Source organism: Sinocyclocheilus grahami, unplaced genomic scaffold (assembly GCF_001515645.1).
Source record: "Sinocyclocheilus grahami isolate Dianchi unplaced genomic scaffold, SAMN03320097.WGS_v1.1 scaffold229.1, whole genome shotgun sequence".
Classification (NCBI taxonomy): Eukaryota; Metazoa; Chordata; class Actinopteri; order Cypriniformes; family Cyprinidae; genus Sinocyclocheilus; species Sinocyclocheilus grahami.
The window spans coordinates 1333460-1349170 of NW_015505408.1; the positions used below are offsets into that span (position 1 = coordinate 1333460).

Here is a 15711-nt window from a genome sequence, read left to right on the forward strand (position 1 = left end):
AAAGAAATTAGCTACATTTATTTTCAAATTAAATATCACAACACACATTTATCATTCAGTCTAGTGCGTTTTACATATAATGTAAGCGCAACTTGTGTAGATTTAAAAAGGCATGACTGCTTCATTTTGGTGTGTATTTGTATACTTTTACCATCCAATCAATCTCAGCATGCTGTAATTTGGTGTCGCTAGACGTTTGCATCGCTAAGGTTAAATTAGCTTAAGTCTTTCTTTGGCCTGCGCTCTGGAAGTGATCTGTTAAATCTAATAAACTTTAATTACTAAAACTAAAACTGAAACTAAACTATATAAAAACTAAATAGAAATGTGTTCACAAAATAAAAACTAAGCTAAAACTAACAAAATTATTAATGAAACTAATAAAAACGAAACTAAATTTTATTGCAAATTTGAAAATGATATTAAAATGAAACTAATTTAAAAATGCTAAACTATAATAACCTTGGTCTCCAGCAACATTTCCAGATTTTGTTATTGATCGATTTTTTTGTTTTGTTTTCTGCAGCGACTCGGAGCACTTTTTATACCCTTTTTTCTGGCTGAAGCACATTTGTTTCAATCTACAAGAATAATCAGCCTACACTACCAGTCAAAAGTTATTGAACTAAGATTTTTAATGTTGTTGTATTTTTTTTATATTTTAAGAATTCTCTTCTGCTCACCAAGGCTGCATTTATTTGATTTTGAAGTACAGCAAAAACAGTAGAATTTTGAAATATTTTTACTATTTAAAATTGCTTTCTATTTTGAATAGATTTTAAAATTTAACTTATTCCTGTGATCATGCATAGCTAAATTTTCAGCATCATTACTCCAGTCTTCAGTGTCACATGATCCTTCAGAAATCATTCTAATATGCTGATTTTTAAAACAGTTGAGTAAATTTTTTTTTCAGGATTCTTTGATAAATAGAAAGATCCAAAGATCAGCATTTATCTGAAATGAAAAGCTTTTGTAACATTATACACTCTACCATTCAGTATCATTTTTATACATTTTTTGGGAAAGAAATTAATAATTTTATTTAGCAAGGATGCTTAAAATTGATCAAAAGTGATGATAAAGGCATTTATAATGTTACAAAAGATTTCTATTTCAGATAAATAGTGTTCATATCGATATCGGAATTATATCGTATCGATTTGGCCATATCGTCCAGCCCTAGGAGTGAGTAGCAAGCGCGCCCTTCCACCCTCAATACCACAACTGAGGTGAGACCCTTGAGCAAGGCACCGAACCCCCAACTGCTCCCCGGGCGCCACAGCATGTACAGTATATGGCTACCCACTGCTGTGTGTGTGTGTGTTCACCGTGTGCACTTGGATGGGAAAAATGAACATTATACACTCTACCATTCAGTATCATTTTTATACATTTTTTGGGAAAGAAATTAATAATTTTATTTAGCAAGGATGCTTAAAATTGATCAAAAGTGGTGATAAAGGCATTTATAATGTTACAAAAGATTTCTATTTCAGATAAATAGTGTTCATATCGATATCGGAATTATATCGTATCGATTTGGCCATATCGTCCAGCCCTAGGAGTGAGTAGCAAGCGCGCCCTTCCACCCTCAATACCACAACTGAGGTGAGACCCTTGAGCAAGGCACCGAACCCCCAACTGCTCCCCGGGCGCCACAGCATGTACAGTATATGGCTACCCACTGCTGTGTGTGTGTGTGTTCACTGTGTGCACTTGGATGGGAAAAATGCAGAGCACAAATTCCGAGTATGGGTCACCATACTTGGCCACACGTTACTTCACTTCACTCTTCTGCAGGGTGACGAGCAGTTCTCTGAGAGACTGTTTACTTCAGGCGCATTTAGCTGCGAAACTGGCTAACTAGCACATTATTAGGAACGGTGATTTGCAAAGATTCATATAAAAACCTTACACTTACTACTTCTGTAGGTGAAGCTGGATCACAAATGATTCGCGCGAACATAGACACATTTAGGTAGATCGGGGGCGCATTCCCTTCAAAAACAAAAGTAATTCACTGCGTCTTCAGCGGCTCAGATGTCAGGAGTAAATGACGACTGCTTTGTTCATTATTACATCCAACAACAGAACACCTCAATCGCTTAGGAGTCATTCTTGTCTACATCTGCTCTGGCATCGAAACAATGGCGGACTGATGACAGTCACTCAGGGTGGAGCTGTGATAAAACCAAAAACTGACGCCACTGTCAGTCAGCAATCGTGGGACGGGCCTGGGTAGTGCTGGGCGGTATACCGGTTCATACCGAATACCAGTGTTTATTTTTGTTAAAACTAAGCTAAAACTAACAAAATTATTAATGAAACTAATAAAAACGAAACTAAATTTTATTGCAAATTTGAAAATGATATTAAAATGAAACTAATTTAAAAATGCTAAACTATAATAACCTTGGTCTCCAGCAACATTTCCAGATTTTGTTATTGATCGATTTTTTTGTTTTGTTTTCTGCAGCGACTCGGAGCACTTTTTATACCCTTTTTTCTGGCTGAAGCACATTTGTTTCAATCTACAAGAATAATCAGCCTACACTACCAGTCAAAAGTTATTGAACTAAGATTTTTAATGTTGTTGTATTTTTTTTATATTTTAAGAATTCTCTTCTGCTCACCAAGGCTGCATTTATTTGATTTTGAAGTACAGCAAAAACAGTAGAATTTTGAAATATTTTTACTATTTAAAATTGCTTTCTATTTTGAATAGATTTTAAAATTTAACTTATTCCTGTGATCATGCATAGCTAAATTTTCAGCATCATTACTCCAGTCTTCAGTGTCACATGATCCTTCAGAAATCATTCTAATATGCTGATTTTTAAAACAGTTGAGTAAATTTTTTTTTCAGGATTCTTTGATAAATAGAAAGATCCAAAGATCAGCATTTATCTGAAATGAAAAGCTTTTGTAACATTATACACTCTACCATTCAGTATCATTTTTATACATTTTTTGGGAAAGAAATTAATAATTTTATTTAGCAAGGATGCTTAAAATTGATCAAAAGTGGTGATAAAGGCATTTATAATGTTACAAAAGATTTCTATTTCAGATAAATAGTGTTCATATCGATATCGGAATTATATCGTATCGATTTGGCCATATCGTCCAGCCCTAGGAGTGAGTAGCAAGCGCGCCCTTCCACCCTCAATACCACAACTGAGGTGAGACCCTTGAGCAAGGCACCGAACCCCCAACTGCTCCCCGGGCGCCACAGCATGTACAGTATATGGCTACCCACTGCTGTGTGTGTGTGTGTTCACTGTGTGCACTTGGATGGGAAAAATGCAGAGCACAAATTCCGAGTATGGGTCACCATACTTGGCCACACGTTACTTCACTTCACTCTTCTGCAGGGTGACGAGCAGTTCTCTGAGAGACTGTTTACTTCAGGCGCATTTAGCTGCGAAACTGGCTAACTAGCACATTATTAGGAACGGTGATTTGCAAAGATTCATATAAAAACCTTACACTTACTACTTCTGTAGGTGAAGCTGGATCACAAATGATTCGCGCGAACATAGACACATTTAGGTAGATCGGGGGCGCATTCCCTTCAAAAACAAAAGTAATTCACTGCGTCTTCAGCGGCTCAGATGTCAGGAGTAAATGACGACTGCTTTGTTCATTATTACATCCAACAACAGAACACCTCAATCGCTTAGGAGTCATTCTTGTCTACATCTGCTCTGGCATCGAAACAATGGCGGACTGATGACAGTCACTCAGGGTGGAGCTGTGATAAAACCAAAAACTGACGCCACTGTCAGTCAGCAATCGTGGGACGGGCCTGGGTAGTGCTGGGCGGTATACCGGTTCATACCGAATACCAGTGTTTATTTTTGTTATGATATGAATTTTTAAAATACCGCAATACAACAACAACATTCGGAACGCGACACTGTTTGAAAGGGGTCCCTTTTCAGTGTTGCACTGTGGTGAGGGAACAGCTGCATGTGTTACTAAGCGTGAAAGTTCAGAAACTGAAGCTGTAGAACTAATAGAACGTGATGACACAGAAGAACTCATCCACACTGACCTCCACAAATATCCCCCGCCCGCTGCCATCAGCTCCCGCGTCTCACACACACGAGCGCGAGTTTAGCACTAGATTTAGCAACTTTCAGACCCTTTTAGCGGCTTTTTCCCATAGAATATTCATCCTGACAAACCTAGCGACTTTTCTGGATAAACCTTAGCTGTTTCAGTTGGAAGATTTCGCCAGTGCTGTCCTGCAAACGCGAGGTCTGACTTTCCCGGAGAAGTGTCGCCTCTCTCGGCGTCTGTTCTGTGCAGTGAGCGGCAGAGAAGCACCGCAGCCGACTCCTCAATAAATGAGTGCAAAACAGCGTTTCCTAGCACCTGTCGCTTACTGATTGTTTAGAATTATAAATATGAGCGTAGTTCGTCTGTTAATATCACATGCACTTTTTTGTTTGTTGTTGTTTTTAGTTTGTTACTCAGACACAGGCAGTGCGCTGCATGAGACACAAAAAGTAATCTAGCCAAAACAACCGCATAGCCACTCTTTAGTGTAGATGCATGTTGATTTTATCAGACGATGACGCGATTATAAATGAGTGACTCCTGGTTAACATGTATTAAAAGGGGTCGTGTTTAGTCACCATTTAGTGTGGTATTTTTGACAATATTCACTCATCATGACAGTAAAATAGTGCATTCTGAGTCAATATACTGCTGTATTTCCTCTCTCAATCAGTAGAAAATATGGTTAACACCCGGTCATGCGTGAAAAAAAATACCGTCATGTACAGTGAAACCGGTATAATTTTGAAAAACACTGTGAGACTAATTTTTGGTCATACCGCCCAGCACTAGGCCTGGGTCTGTGTGACGTCACACTGGCAGGAATCTGAGAATGGCTTGATTTGAGAAAGGGATAATGATTTTAGGAGATTATAATAAAAAAAAAAAAAACACTTGGTGGGTTTTTATCATTATAGGGTGGTTGTGTACCAAGGTTATTTTCGTAAACGGAAACTAAAACTAAGACTAAAACTATTGGTCAAAAAACATTTTCGTAAACTGAAATAAAATTTAAATTTCAAAATAAATGAAAAAGAAACGGATGGACAAAAATAAAGTTTACAGTCAATTCAATGACGATTACAAAGAACAGGTTTCCTCAAATCCAGCACTTGGAGGGTCATTGTACTGCAAAAATTAGCTCCAGCCCTGATAAAAACAACTGCCTGTAGCTTTGTACAGGGTCCCCATGCTTCTTGAAAGTACTTGAATATCAGACACATGGATTCAATGCCTGGAAAGTACTTGAAAACAAACCGGAACTGACGACTTTCATATTTATCGACCAGTATGCAGAAAACTACGTCAGTATATCATCATAAAGAGCTGTTTTTGTCTTAAGTGAACGTAAATGGATGAGAAAGAAAATGCACGTGTACAGTATTTTTAGATCTGCATGGGTTCGGTGTTAAAGAGACGGCAGCCTAATAAACGCTCTGCCTAACATTAATGTTAATCAAAGAACAAAAGAAAATCATTCACTGATTTTGACTGAATATCTTTTTTAATTTTAATGAATGAATCTCTATTTTATTTATGAAAAGAAAACGTTGCAGTGCTTTTAAACTTTTAATTAGTTTCTGTACTTGAAATTTGGTTCAGTTGTGTTTATGCTATTGCTAATTGATTTGTTTGTTCCTATTTTATTACTGACTGTTTACTTGTCTTTAACACTTTAATATTTGAAAATAATATTGTTTTTGCTGTGGTATTTTTGTTAAAAGCATAGGCAAAAGTTCCTCTTGTAAGTGTTCTGTTGGCTGCTGATTTTTGCTCGTTATTCAGCTGCAACAGAATGTTTGACTTCATTTTTTTTATTGAATTTTTTTAACTTATTGAAATCGAAACTAGGAATTTAATTGATAATTGATAAAATTCAAAAGATACCCAACCCTAGTTATAGAACAACTATTCTTATTCTTATTATGTCCAGAATAGACCCTTCAGCATAAGACCCTTTTTCATTTTGAGGTTGTGATCGGAGTTTATTTTGCAATAATGACTAAATGATTGCTTTAAAACGATTGTATCATTTGCTTCATTCCTACTGCATTTGCAATGGAACCAATCTTAATAATGGGAACATTGTATCAGGATTTTTAATCTCGTCTTATGTTGAAGTCCCAGTGGGCTGCAGAACTGTGCGGCGTCAAACAGATGGCCAGTCCCAAATGGAGGCGCTCTATTAGTCAGCTTTAGATAAGTCTCTGCGGCTGGTAAGCTCTGCCTGACATATGGCTTCAGGAGAAAACAGACAGGGCTAATATGTGGAGAAACGGTTTGTCGTCTTCCGCTCTTTCAGTGCTGTTGTTTTAACATTCATGCTCTTGCATTGAGTCAGAATGACCTGAAACACACTGTAGTTGTGCTTTTGAAGTGCCCTGCATCATCACTGTGTCCTGCAATTAAGTTGATATTTCTGTGAAGAGACTGTCAGCTTTCTTGAATGAACTTTTATTACCGCTTGTTCTTTTGCCGCATTTCTGCCATCAGCTCCCGCGTCTCACACACACGAGCGCGAGTTTAGCACTAGATTTAGCAACTTTCAGACCCTTTTAGCGGCTTTTTCCCATAGAATATTCATCCTGACAAACCTAGCGACTTTTCTGGATAAACCTTAGCTGTTTCAGTTGGAAGATTTCGCCAGTGCTGTCCTGCAAACGCGAGGTCTGACTTTCCCGGAGAAGTGTCGCCTCTCTCGGCGTCTGTTCTGTGCAGTGAGCGGCAGAGAAGCACCGCAGCCGACTCCTCAATAAATGAGTGCAAAACAGCGTTTCCTAGCACCTGTCGCTTACTGATTGTTTAGAATTATAAATATGAGCGTAGTTCGTCTGTTAATATCACATGCACTTTTTTGTTTGTTGTTGTTTTTAGTTTGTTACTCAGACACAGGCAGTGCGCTGCATGAGACACAAAAAGTAATCTAGCCAAAACAACCGCATAGCCACTCTTTAGTGTAGATGCATGTTGATTTTATCAGACGATGACGCGATTATAAATGAGTGACTCCTGGTTAACATGTATTAAAAGGGGTCGTGTTTAGTCACCATTTAGTGTGGTATTTTTGACAATATTCACTCATCATGACAGTAAAATAGTGCATTCTGAGTCAATATACTGCTGTATTTCCTCTCTCAATCAGTAGAAAATATGGTTAACACCCGGTCATGCGTGAAAAAAAATACCGTCATGTACAGTGAAACCGGTATAATTTTGAAAAACACTGTGAGACTAATTTTTGGTCATACCGCCCAGCACTAGGCCTGGGTCTGTGTGACGTCACACTGGCAGGAATCTGAGAATGGCTTGATTTGAGAAAGGGATAATGATTTTAGGAGATTATAATAAAAAAAAAAAAAACACTTGGTGGGTTTTTATCATTATAGGGTGGTTGTGTACCAAGGTTATTTTCGTAAACGGAAACTAAAACTAAGACTAAAACTATTGGTCAAAAAACATTTTCGTAAACTGAAATAAAATTTAAATTTCAAAATAAATGAAAAAGAAACGGATGGACAAAAATAAAGTTTACAGTCAATTCAATGACGATTACAAAGAACAGGTTTCCTCAAATCCAGCACTTGGAGGGTCATTGTACTGCAAAAATTAGCTCCAGCCCTGATAAAAACAACTGCCTGTAGCTTTGTACAGGGTCCCCATGCTTCTTGAAAGTACTTGAATATCAGACACATGGATTCAATGCCTGGAAAGTACTTGAAAACAAACCGGAACTGACGACTTTCATATTTATCGACCAGTATGCAGAAAACTACGTCAGTATATCATCATAAAGAGCTGTTTTTGTCTTAAGTGAACGTAAATGGATGAGAAAGAAAATGCACGTGTACAGTATTTTTAGATCTGCATGGGTTCGGTGTTAAAGAGACGGCAGCCTAATAAACGCTCTGCCTAACATTAATGTTAATCAAAGAACAAAAGAAAATCATTCACTGATTTTGACTGAATATCTTTTTTAATTTTAATGAATGAATCTCTATTTTATTTATGAAAAGAAAACGTTGCAGTGCTTTTAAACTTTTAATTAGTTTCTGTACTTGAAATTTGGTTCAGTTGTGTTTATGCTATTGCTAATTGATTTGTTTGTTCCTATTTTATTACTGACTGTTTACTTCTGACAAACCTAGCGACTTTTCTGGATAAACCTTAGCTGTTTCAGTTGGAAGATTTCGCCAGTGCTGTCCTGCAAACGCGAGGTCTGACTTTCCCGGAGAAGTGTCGCCTCTCTCGGCGTCTGTTCTGTGCAGTGAGCGGCAGAGAAGCACCGCAGCCGACTCCTCAATAAATGAGTGCAAAACAGCGTTTCCTAGCACCTGTCGCTTACTGATTGTTTAGAATTATAAATATGAGCGTAGTTCGTCTGTTAATATCACATGCACTTTTTTGTTTGTTGTTGTTTTTAGTTTGTTACTCAGACACAGGCAGTGCGCTGCATGAGACACAAAAAGTAATCTAGCCAAAACAACCGCATAGCCACTCTTTAGTGTAGATGCATGTTGATTTTATCAGACGATGACGCGATTATAAATGAGTGACTCCTGGTTAACATGTATTAAAAGGGGTCGTGTTTAGTCACCATTTAGTGTGGTATTTTTGACAATATTCACTCATCATGACAGTAAAATAGTGCATTCTGAGTCAATATACTGCTGTATTTCCTCTCTCAATCAGTAGAAAATATGGTTAACACCCGGTCATGCGTGAAAAAAAATACCGTCATGTACAGTGAAACCGGTATAATTTTGAAAAACACTGTGAGACTAATTTTTGGTCATACCGCCCAGCACTAGGCCTGGGTCTGTGTGACGTCACACTGGCAGGAATCTGAGAATGGCTTGATTTGAGAAAGGGATAATGATTTTAGGAGATTATAATAAAAAAAAAAAAAACACTTGGTGGGTTTTTATCATTATAGGGTGGTTGTGTACCAAGGTTATTTTCGTAAACGGAAACTAAAACTAAGACTAAAACTATTGGTCAAAAAACATTTTCGTAAACTGAAATAAAATTTAAATTTCAAAATAAATGAAAAAGAAACGGATGGACAAAAATAAAGTTTACAGTCAATTCAATGACGATTACAAAGAACAGGTTTCCTCAAATCCAGCACTTGGAGGGTCATTGTACTGCAAAAATTAGCTCCAGCCCTGATAAAAACAACTGCCTGTAGCTTTGTACAGGGTCCCCATGCTTCTTGAAAGTACTTGAATATCAGACACATGGATTCAATGCCTGGAAAGTACTTGAAAACAAACCGGAACTGACGACTTTCATATTTATCGACCAGTATGCAGAAAACTACGTCAGTATATCATCATAAAGAGCTGTTTTTGTCTTAAGTGAACGTAAATGGATGAGAAAGAAAATGCACGTGTACAGTATTTTTAGATCTGCATGGGTTCGGTGTTAAAGAGACGGCAGCCTAATAAACGCTCTGCCTAACATTAATGTTAATCAAAGAACAAAAGAAAATCATTCACTGATTTTGACTGAATATCTTTTTTAATTTTAATGAATGAATCTCTATTTTATTTATGAAAAGAAAACGTTGCAGTGCTTTTAAACTTTTAATTAGTTTCTGTACTTGAAATTTGGTTCAGTTGTGTTTATGCTATTGCTAATTGATTTGTTTGTTCCTATTTTATTACTGACTGTTTACTTGTCTTTAACACTTTAATATTTGAAAATAATATTGTTTTTGCTGTGGTATTTTTGTTAAAAGCATAGGCAAAAGTTCCTCTTGTAAGTGTTCTGTTGGCTGCTGATTTTTGCTCGTTATTCAGCTGCAACAGAATGTTTGACTTCATTTTTTTTATTGAATTTTTTTAACTTATTGAAATCGAAACTAGGAATTTAATTGATAATTGATAAAATTCAAAAGATACCCAACCCTAGTTATAGAACAACTATTCTTATTCTTATTATGTCCAGAATAGACCCTTCAGCATAAGACCCTTTTTCATTTTGAGGTTGTGATCGGAGTTTATTTTGCAATAATGACTAAATGATTGCTTTAAAACGATTGTATCATTTGCTTCATTCCTACTGCATTTGCAATGGAACCAATCTTAATAATGGGAACATTGTATCAGGATTTTTAATCTCGTCTTATGTTGAAGTCCCAGTGGGCTGCAGAACTGTGCGGCGTCAAACAGATGGCCAGTCCCAAATGGAGGCGCTCTATTAGTCAGCTTTAGATAAGTCTCTGCGGCTGGTAAGCTCTGCCTGACATATGGCTTCAGGAGAAAACAGACAGGGCTAATATGTGGAGAAACGGTTTGTCGTCTTCCGCTCTTTCAGTGCTGTTGTTTTAACATTCATGCTCTTGCATTGAGTCAGAATGACCTGAAACACACTGTAGTTGTGCTTTTGAAGTGCCCTGCATCATCACTGTGTCCTGCAATTAAGTTGATATTTCTGTGAAGAGACTGTCAGCTTTCTTGAATGAACTTTTATTACCGCTTGTTCTTTTGCCGCATTTCCCCACATCATAAAAGGTCATTTAAATGCATGCTGTGATGCTCATGGTGCAAGACACTAAAAATATATGAAACAACAGGTAACAGGCTTTTCAGTGGGTCTGAATGGTCTTTTCTGAGCAAATACAGAAATGTGCCATTTAATTGATTGGCATAGCAGGTAATAACTTTATCAGTTATTAATGTTAATAGGTTTTAATGTTTCTAAATTCAGCCCCCCCCCCCTCATTTTCATTTGTCTAGGCTCTTTTAATGATTACATTAAATTTACATTAATTGATCAAAAGTGTGTCTTACTAATTTAATCATAAAACTTTAAATTTAACAATTTATTGTTGAGCAAAAAAAATTTTTTAGGGTTTATTATTTAGTTAATAAATCGTGAAACTTATAAAAATATACTATTAATAATTTGTTGTTAAATTGAATAAGTTATTATTAAATAAGTTATTTTTATGAAAGACATTTATTTTCCCCCTTTTTCATTTTTCTGGATTCCATTTTAGTGGTGTAATACATTTTTTATGATCAAAAATCCTTTCTAATCAATTGAATTCTTAAAGCCTGAATCATTTATTAACATTTTTACAAAATATAAAATATTTATATTTTCAGAAAATCTGTGTTGGATTTATTTAATGCAGATTTACTATCAAAAATGGTGGTAATCAAATGAAGGCAAAAAAATTAACTATATAATTAATTTTTAAAAATGTAGTCAAGTGAAAATGTATAATTCTTTTTGGGTTTTTTGGCAACAAAATGCTTAAAAAATGTTTGCTGTTAAAATTTAAACACAAAATTGTGAGAGATTCTTTAAAAATAGTTTTAGTTTTAATTATTACTGTTGCTTTGATATTATAGGTAGTAAATGAAACTGCACCACTCATTCACACGTTTTTCTTCATCAGGCCTTTACAACATTTACAATTTGTAATCAGTTGCTTTACTGTTTTTCTCATAATTAACCCTCTAGAGTCAAAGAACCAACCTTCACTACAAAACCATCTATATAAGATGATTTTCCCCAGCACTGATCAAATGTCCAGAGATGCTGCCCAGTCCAAACACCCTTCCCGCAACGAGGGGCGCTCGCAGAGAAACGACAGGCCTCCACGTTTCCAGAAGGACGGAGACTTTCCTAAACCCAGCGCGGCCTTCTCCAGCGTCTCCCAGCCGCAGAAATGGAGGGACAGGGAAGAGCGAACGGGAAGAGGAGGATCAGAGCGATGGAAGAACGACTCTCAAGATGCTAGACATACATACACCTCGATGGGGAAGTCCAGGGAACAGCAGGGTAGCTATGGAAAGGAATATAGTGGGTCAAAAAGCTTCCAGCAGGAACCACATAACGGCGGATTGAAAGAGCAGGATGGGACAGGACCTGCTTCGTTTAGGAAAAACCAATCAAATGGATCCGCGGCACCCAAATCCTCAAATCCTGCTGGCTCGGATCAGAAGGACAACAGAAGGAAAGGCAAGCTGGAAAGACCGAATTCAGGCTACTTTGAGCGTTCCCACGATGCATCGAAAAATGACTTTTCGCCGGACGCTGGATTGGGTCAGTGCATCAAAGTGGGCAGGTTTTCAAACGCGCAGCTCCCTAATGGTGATTTAGAACACAGACGGACCGGTCCAATCAAGCTGCAGTCTTCAGCACCGCCTCAAAAACAAACCAACATGCATAACTCCGCCCCCAAGAAACCATCCGGACCAATCAAAGGTCAGAGAGAGACGGCGGACACAAATGATCACGTAAACTGGAGAGCTGGTGACCAGTGTCTAGCGCTGTACTGGGAAGACAATAAGGTGAGTCATTTGCATTATTTTTAAGTGGCGTCGGTTCTGGAAGGGTTTTTTCCATTCATTTTTCTCAAAGGGAAAGTCTTGTTTAAAGTGTTATAAGCTGTGAACCAAACCAACCAACTACAAGGTGAATCACAACATTACAAACTTTTATTTGAAGCAAAAAATTTTTTAAATCAAACAAAATGACAAAGATTGTGTACTTAATGGCTTTATTGAAGAAAAATCTACAATCCCATGATGCTTTGCGAATGACAGTCGATTTAAAAGCAATGGTGAGATAAAACTGTTCTTTTAAAATCGGTGTTCGATCTATACAAACAGTATATTTGAAGTTTATTGCCAAATATGCATATATATATGTATTAGAGGTCGACCGATAGTGGATTTTGCAGATACCGATAGCTAGGTTGGACCACACTGGCCGATACCGATTAAGTAATCGATCGTTTTAAAATTGATACTGAACAAAAACTAAAATAGTGCTTTAACAAAAACAGTACTGAACCACTAGTAGTAGTAGTAAAAAAAAAAAAGTAAATGTTGAAATTAACACTCTAACAAGGAACAATGCTTTCATTACACAGCTTTCATTAATCTTAATGCTACAAATGGACTCTTATTTTAAAGTGTTACCATTTCATTTCAACAGTCATGCTTAAAGATGCACATCTTTAAATATATACACAAAGGCTATAGCATTAAAATTATATACATATGGATATTGTATGTATACTCTCAGACTTTAACTGCTTCTATTCTTGAACACTTGATGATTATCTAATCAAAATAAAAGCACAGCGCTGAGTCTAGGAGAACTCACCGGTATCACACACACTCCGGAAGCATCGCGTTCATCTCGAGCAACAGTTTATTTAATCACCAAACGGACACAAGTTTACTTCAAGAATTAACAATTTGGCATGGATGAGTTTGAAGTTCGGTGTTTAAAAAAATGTAGCAAACGGAAAGAGAGCGCGACCTATATTATAGCTCTATAAATGAAGCACACAGACTTTATTAGAGCCACAGAAAGACAAATGTTTTGCTGAAAATGCACAATACACAATTCGTTATGTACATTAACAACGGTTCGGGACCAATATAATGTAATTTAAAGGAAAACTATGTGAATGGCACTCTGTGGCGCGGCAGGATTTTCTGTCGGCTGCATTTAAATCCGCGTCTGAAGTTTCCCGCTCTGTTCAGCGTGCAGTATCACGTGTCTAAACAAATAGCACGTGCTGTCAGTGATTTCAACCACTAGAGGCCGCTCTCGCACTGTATAATGACAGCAGACCCTTCTCAGCCGTTCCAGCAACGGACGCAGCCCGGAAAACTATCGGCATGGATTTTTGTCGATAACCGATAGTTCCGGCAATCAACTATCGGTGCCGATTAATCGGCAAAACCGATACATCGGTCGACCTCTAATATGTATATACATTTACATAATTAAGTAGTTTGCAGACCGACTTTTCTGTATAGGATCATGGATAATGTAGTTTTTCACCAGGAATTATGCTGTTAAACAAGATTTAAAGGGGTCATGAAATGCATTATTAGTTCATAATGTTTCCTGAGCTGAGCTTATAATCTTAGTGTAGTTTGTTAATCAAAAATTTCATAATTTAGATATAAATGTTCATTTTCTACCCTGAATTTAGCCTTTGATTTGAATGCTCTTTTGGGAGGGGTGTGTCTGCTCGGAGACTTCAGTGGAAACGCCCACTGCTGTGATTGGCTAACATCTTTGCATATGAAATGAGCATTACATGTGGAACTCTTCTTACTATAACAGCCAACAAGATTAACTAATGAAAGTTAAATTAAAAGTGTTGATTATAGCGTTATATTTAGATCAACTCCCATTGTATCAAAAGTTGCAGCGCGGCACTGTAGCCATCTTTAAGAGTTTAGCATTGAAAATCAATTTCCCTATGGGGAAAATGAATGGAGCTTTTAATTCCTGAACCACGACTGTTGCACTTTGTACAGTTTTATTGCATTTTCCCCTTTTGTGTTCTTGAAAAACATCTTTGTATATTGGTGGCAGTTTTATCGGGCGAGAATCGACGCCATCCACCCGTCTGGATCCACGGCTGTGGTTGTGTTCAGCGACTACGGCAACTGCGAAGAAGTTCTGCTTCACAATATCAAACCTCTGCACATGGATGTGTGGGTAAGCAACAGATTGAGCTCCAAGCCTTGAGCTCTGCTACAAAACCTAGAGCATTTTGAAGCATCACGGGTGCCAACGTGAAGGCTGTTCAATAATTTGCTGCCTTCTAAAATACTTTCTTTTAGCAACCATATCATTTGGGAACATTGTACCAAAGTGAGAGAAATGGTGCTTTTAAATATTCTTGCTTTCTTTCTTTCTTTATGGTGGTGGCTGAGGAGAGACCCCCTCATATGATTGTAAAGCACTTTGGGTGTAATGCAGCAATGCACCGGCATGGGAGCCGGATCCGTAAGGGCTTGTAGCACACGTTGCATTGATGAATTCTGGACTCTGAAACTTGCCATGCAAACGGCTGCTGTACACGGTGACTATTTGTAAAGGACTTGATATTAATTATTATAAAAGCACTACGCTCTTTTGTTCAAAACTCAATGCGTCATTTGTTTTTGTTTTCTTGTTTTTTTTTTGCAGTTGATACTTTGAATTTGTTGGCAGTATTTAAAGCAAAATACTGCAAAATAATGTTCACCCATAAATGTAAATTCTTTCACCAAACAGTTGGCGCTAGCCATTGTTTTTTTCTCTCTCTCCATACTATGGAAGTCAATGGCTACCATCAGCTATTTGGTTACGAGCATTCTTCGAAATATCTTCTTTTGTGTGCAACAGAAAAAATAAACTCGTGCAGATTTGGAACAACTTGAAGGTGAGTAAATGGTGACAGAATTAAAAAATTTTGGTGAGCTGTCCCTTTAAGACCTGTTCACACCAAGAACGACAAATATAACGATGAAGATATTAGCGTCCGCACCAACACACGATATCATTGTTTAAATTAAGCGTGCACGCTGCGTTTGTGTTGCCTGTTGCATTAAAGGGTTAGTTCACCCAAAAATGAAAATTCTGTCATTAATATTCTTTAATTAAACAACATATGCTGTTCTGAGTCAGCGGTGTCGTTTTCTACATTGTTTACATTTTGATCTGAACGTAAGCAACGTATCCGTGTGGTGCGGCTGACATAGAACAGCATACGTTGTTTACGTTCAGTGGATATTCTCCAAAAGGGGCCATGGTGACGCGGATGGCTGTTGAATAAAGTAGTTATTTTTGTTTTCTTTTGCGCACAAAAAGTATTCTCGTAGCTTCGTTAAA

At 37.3% G+C, this 15711-nt stretch overlaps 1 protein-coding gene across 1 annotated transcript in view; it reads left to right on the forward strand.

Moving 5' to 3' along the window:
- Nucleotides 1-14800, forward strand: part of LOC107597179 (tudor domain-containing protein 3-like) — a 35660-nt gene extending 20860 nt beyond the window's left edge. The window contains exons 11-12 of the mRNA XM_016288133.1: nt 11542-12374; nt 14428-14800. Of these exons, the coding sequence (XP_016143619.1) occupies nt 11542-12374; nt 14428-14583 (989 nt within the window). The 3' untranslated portion in view covers nt 14584-14800. The remainder of the gene's footprint in view (nt 1-11541; nt 12375-14427) is intronic.
- Nucleotides 14801-15711: the final 911 nt, after the last annotated feature.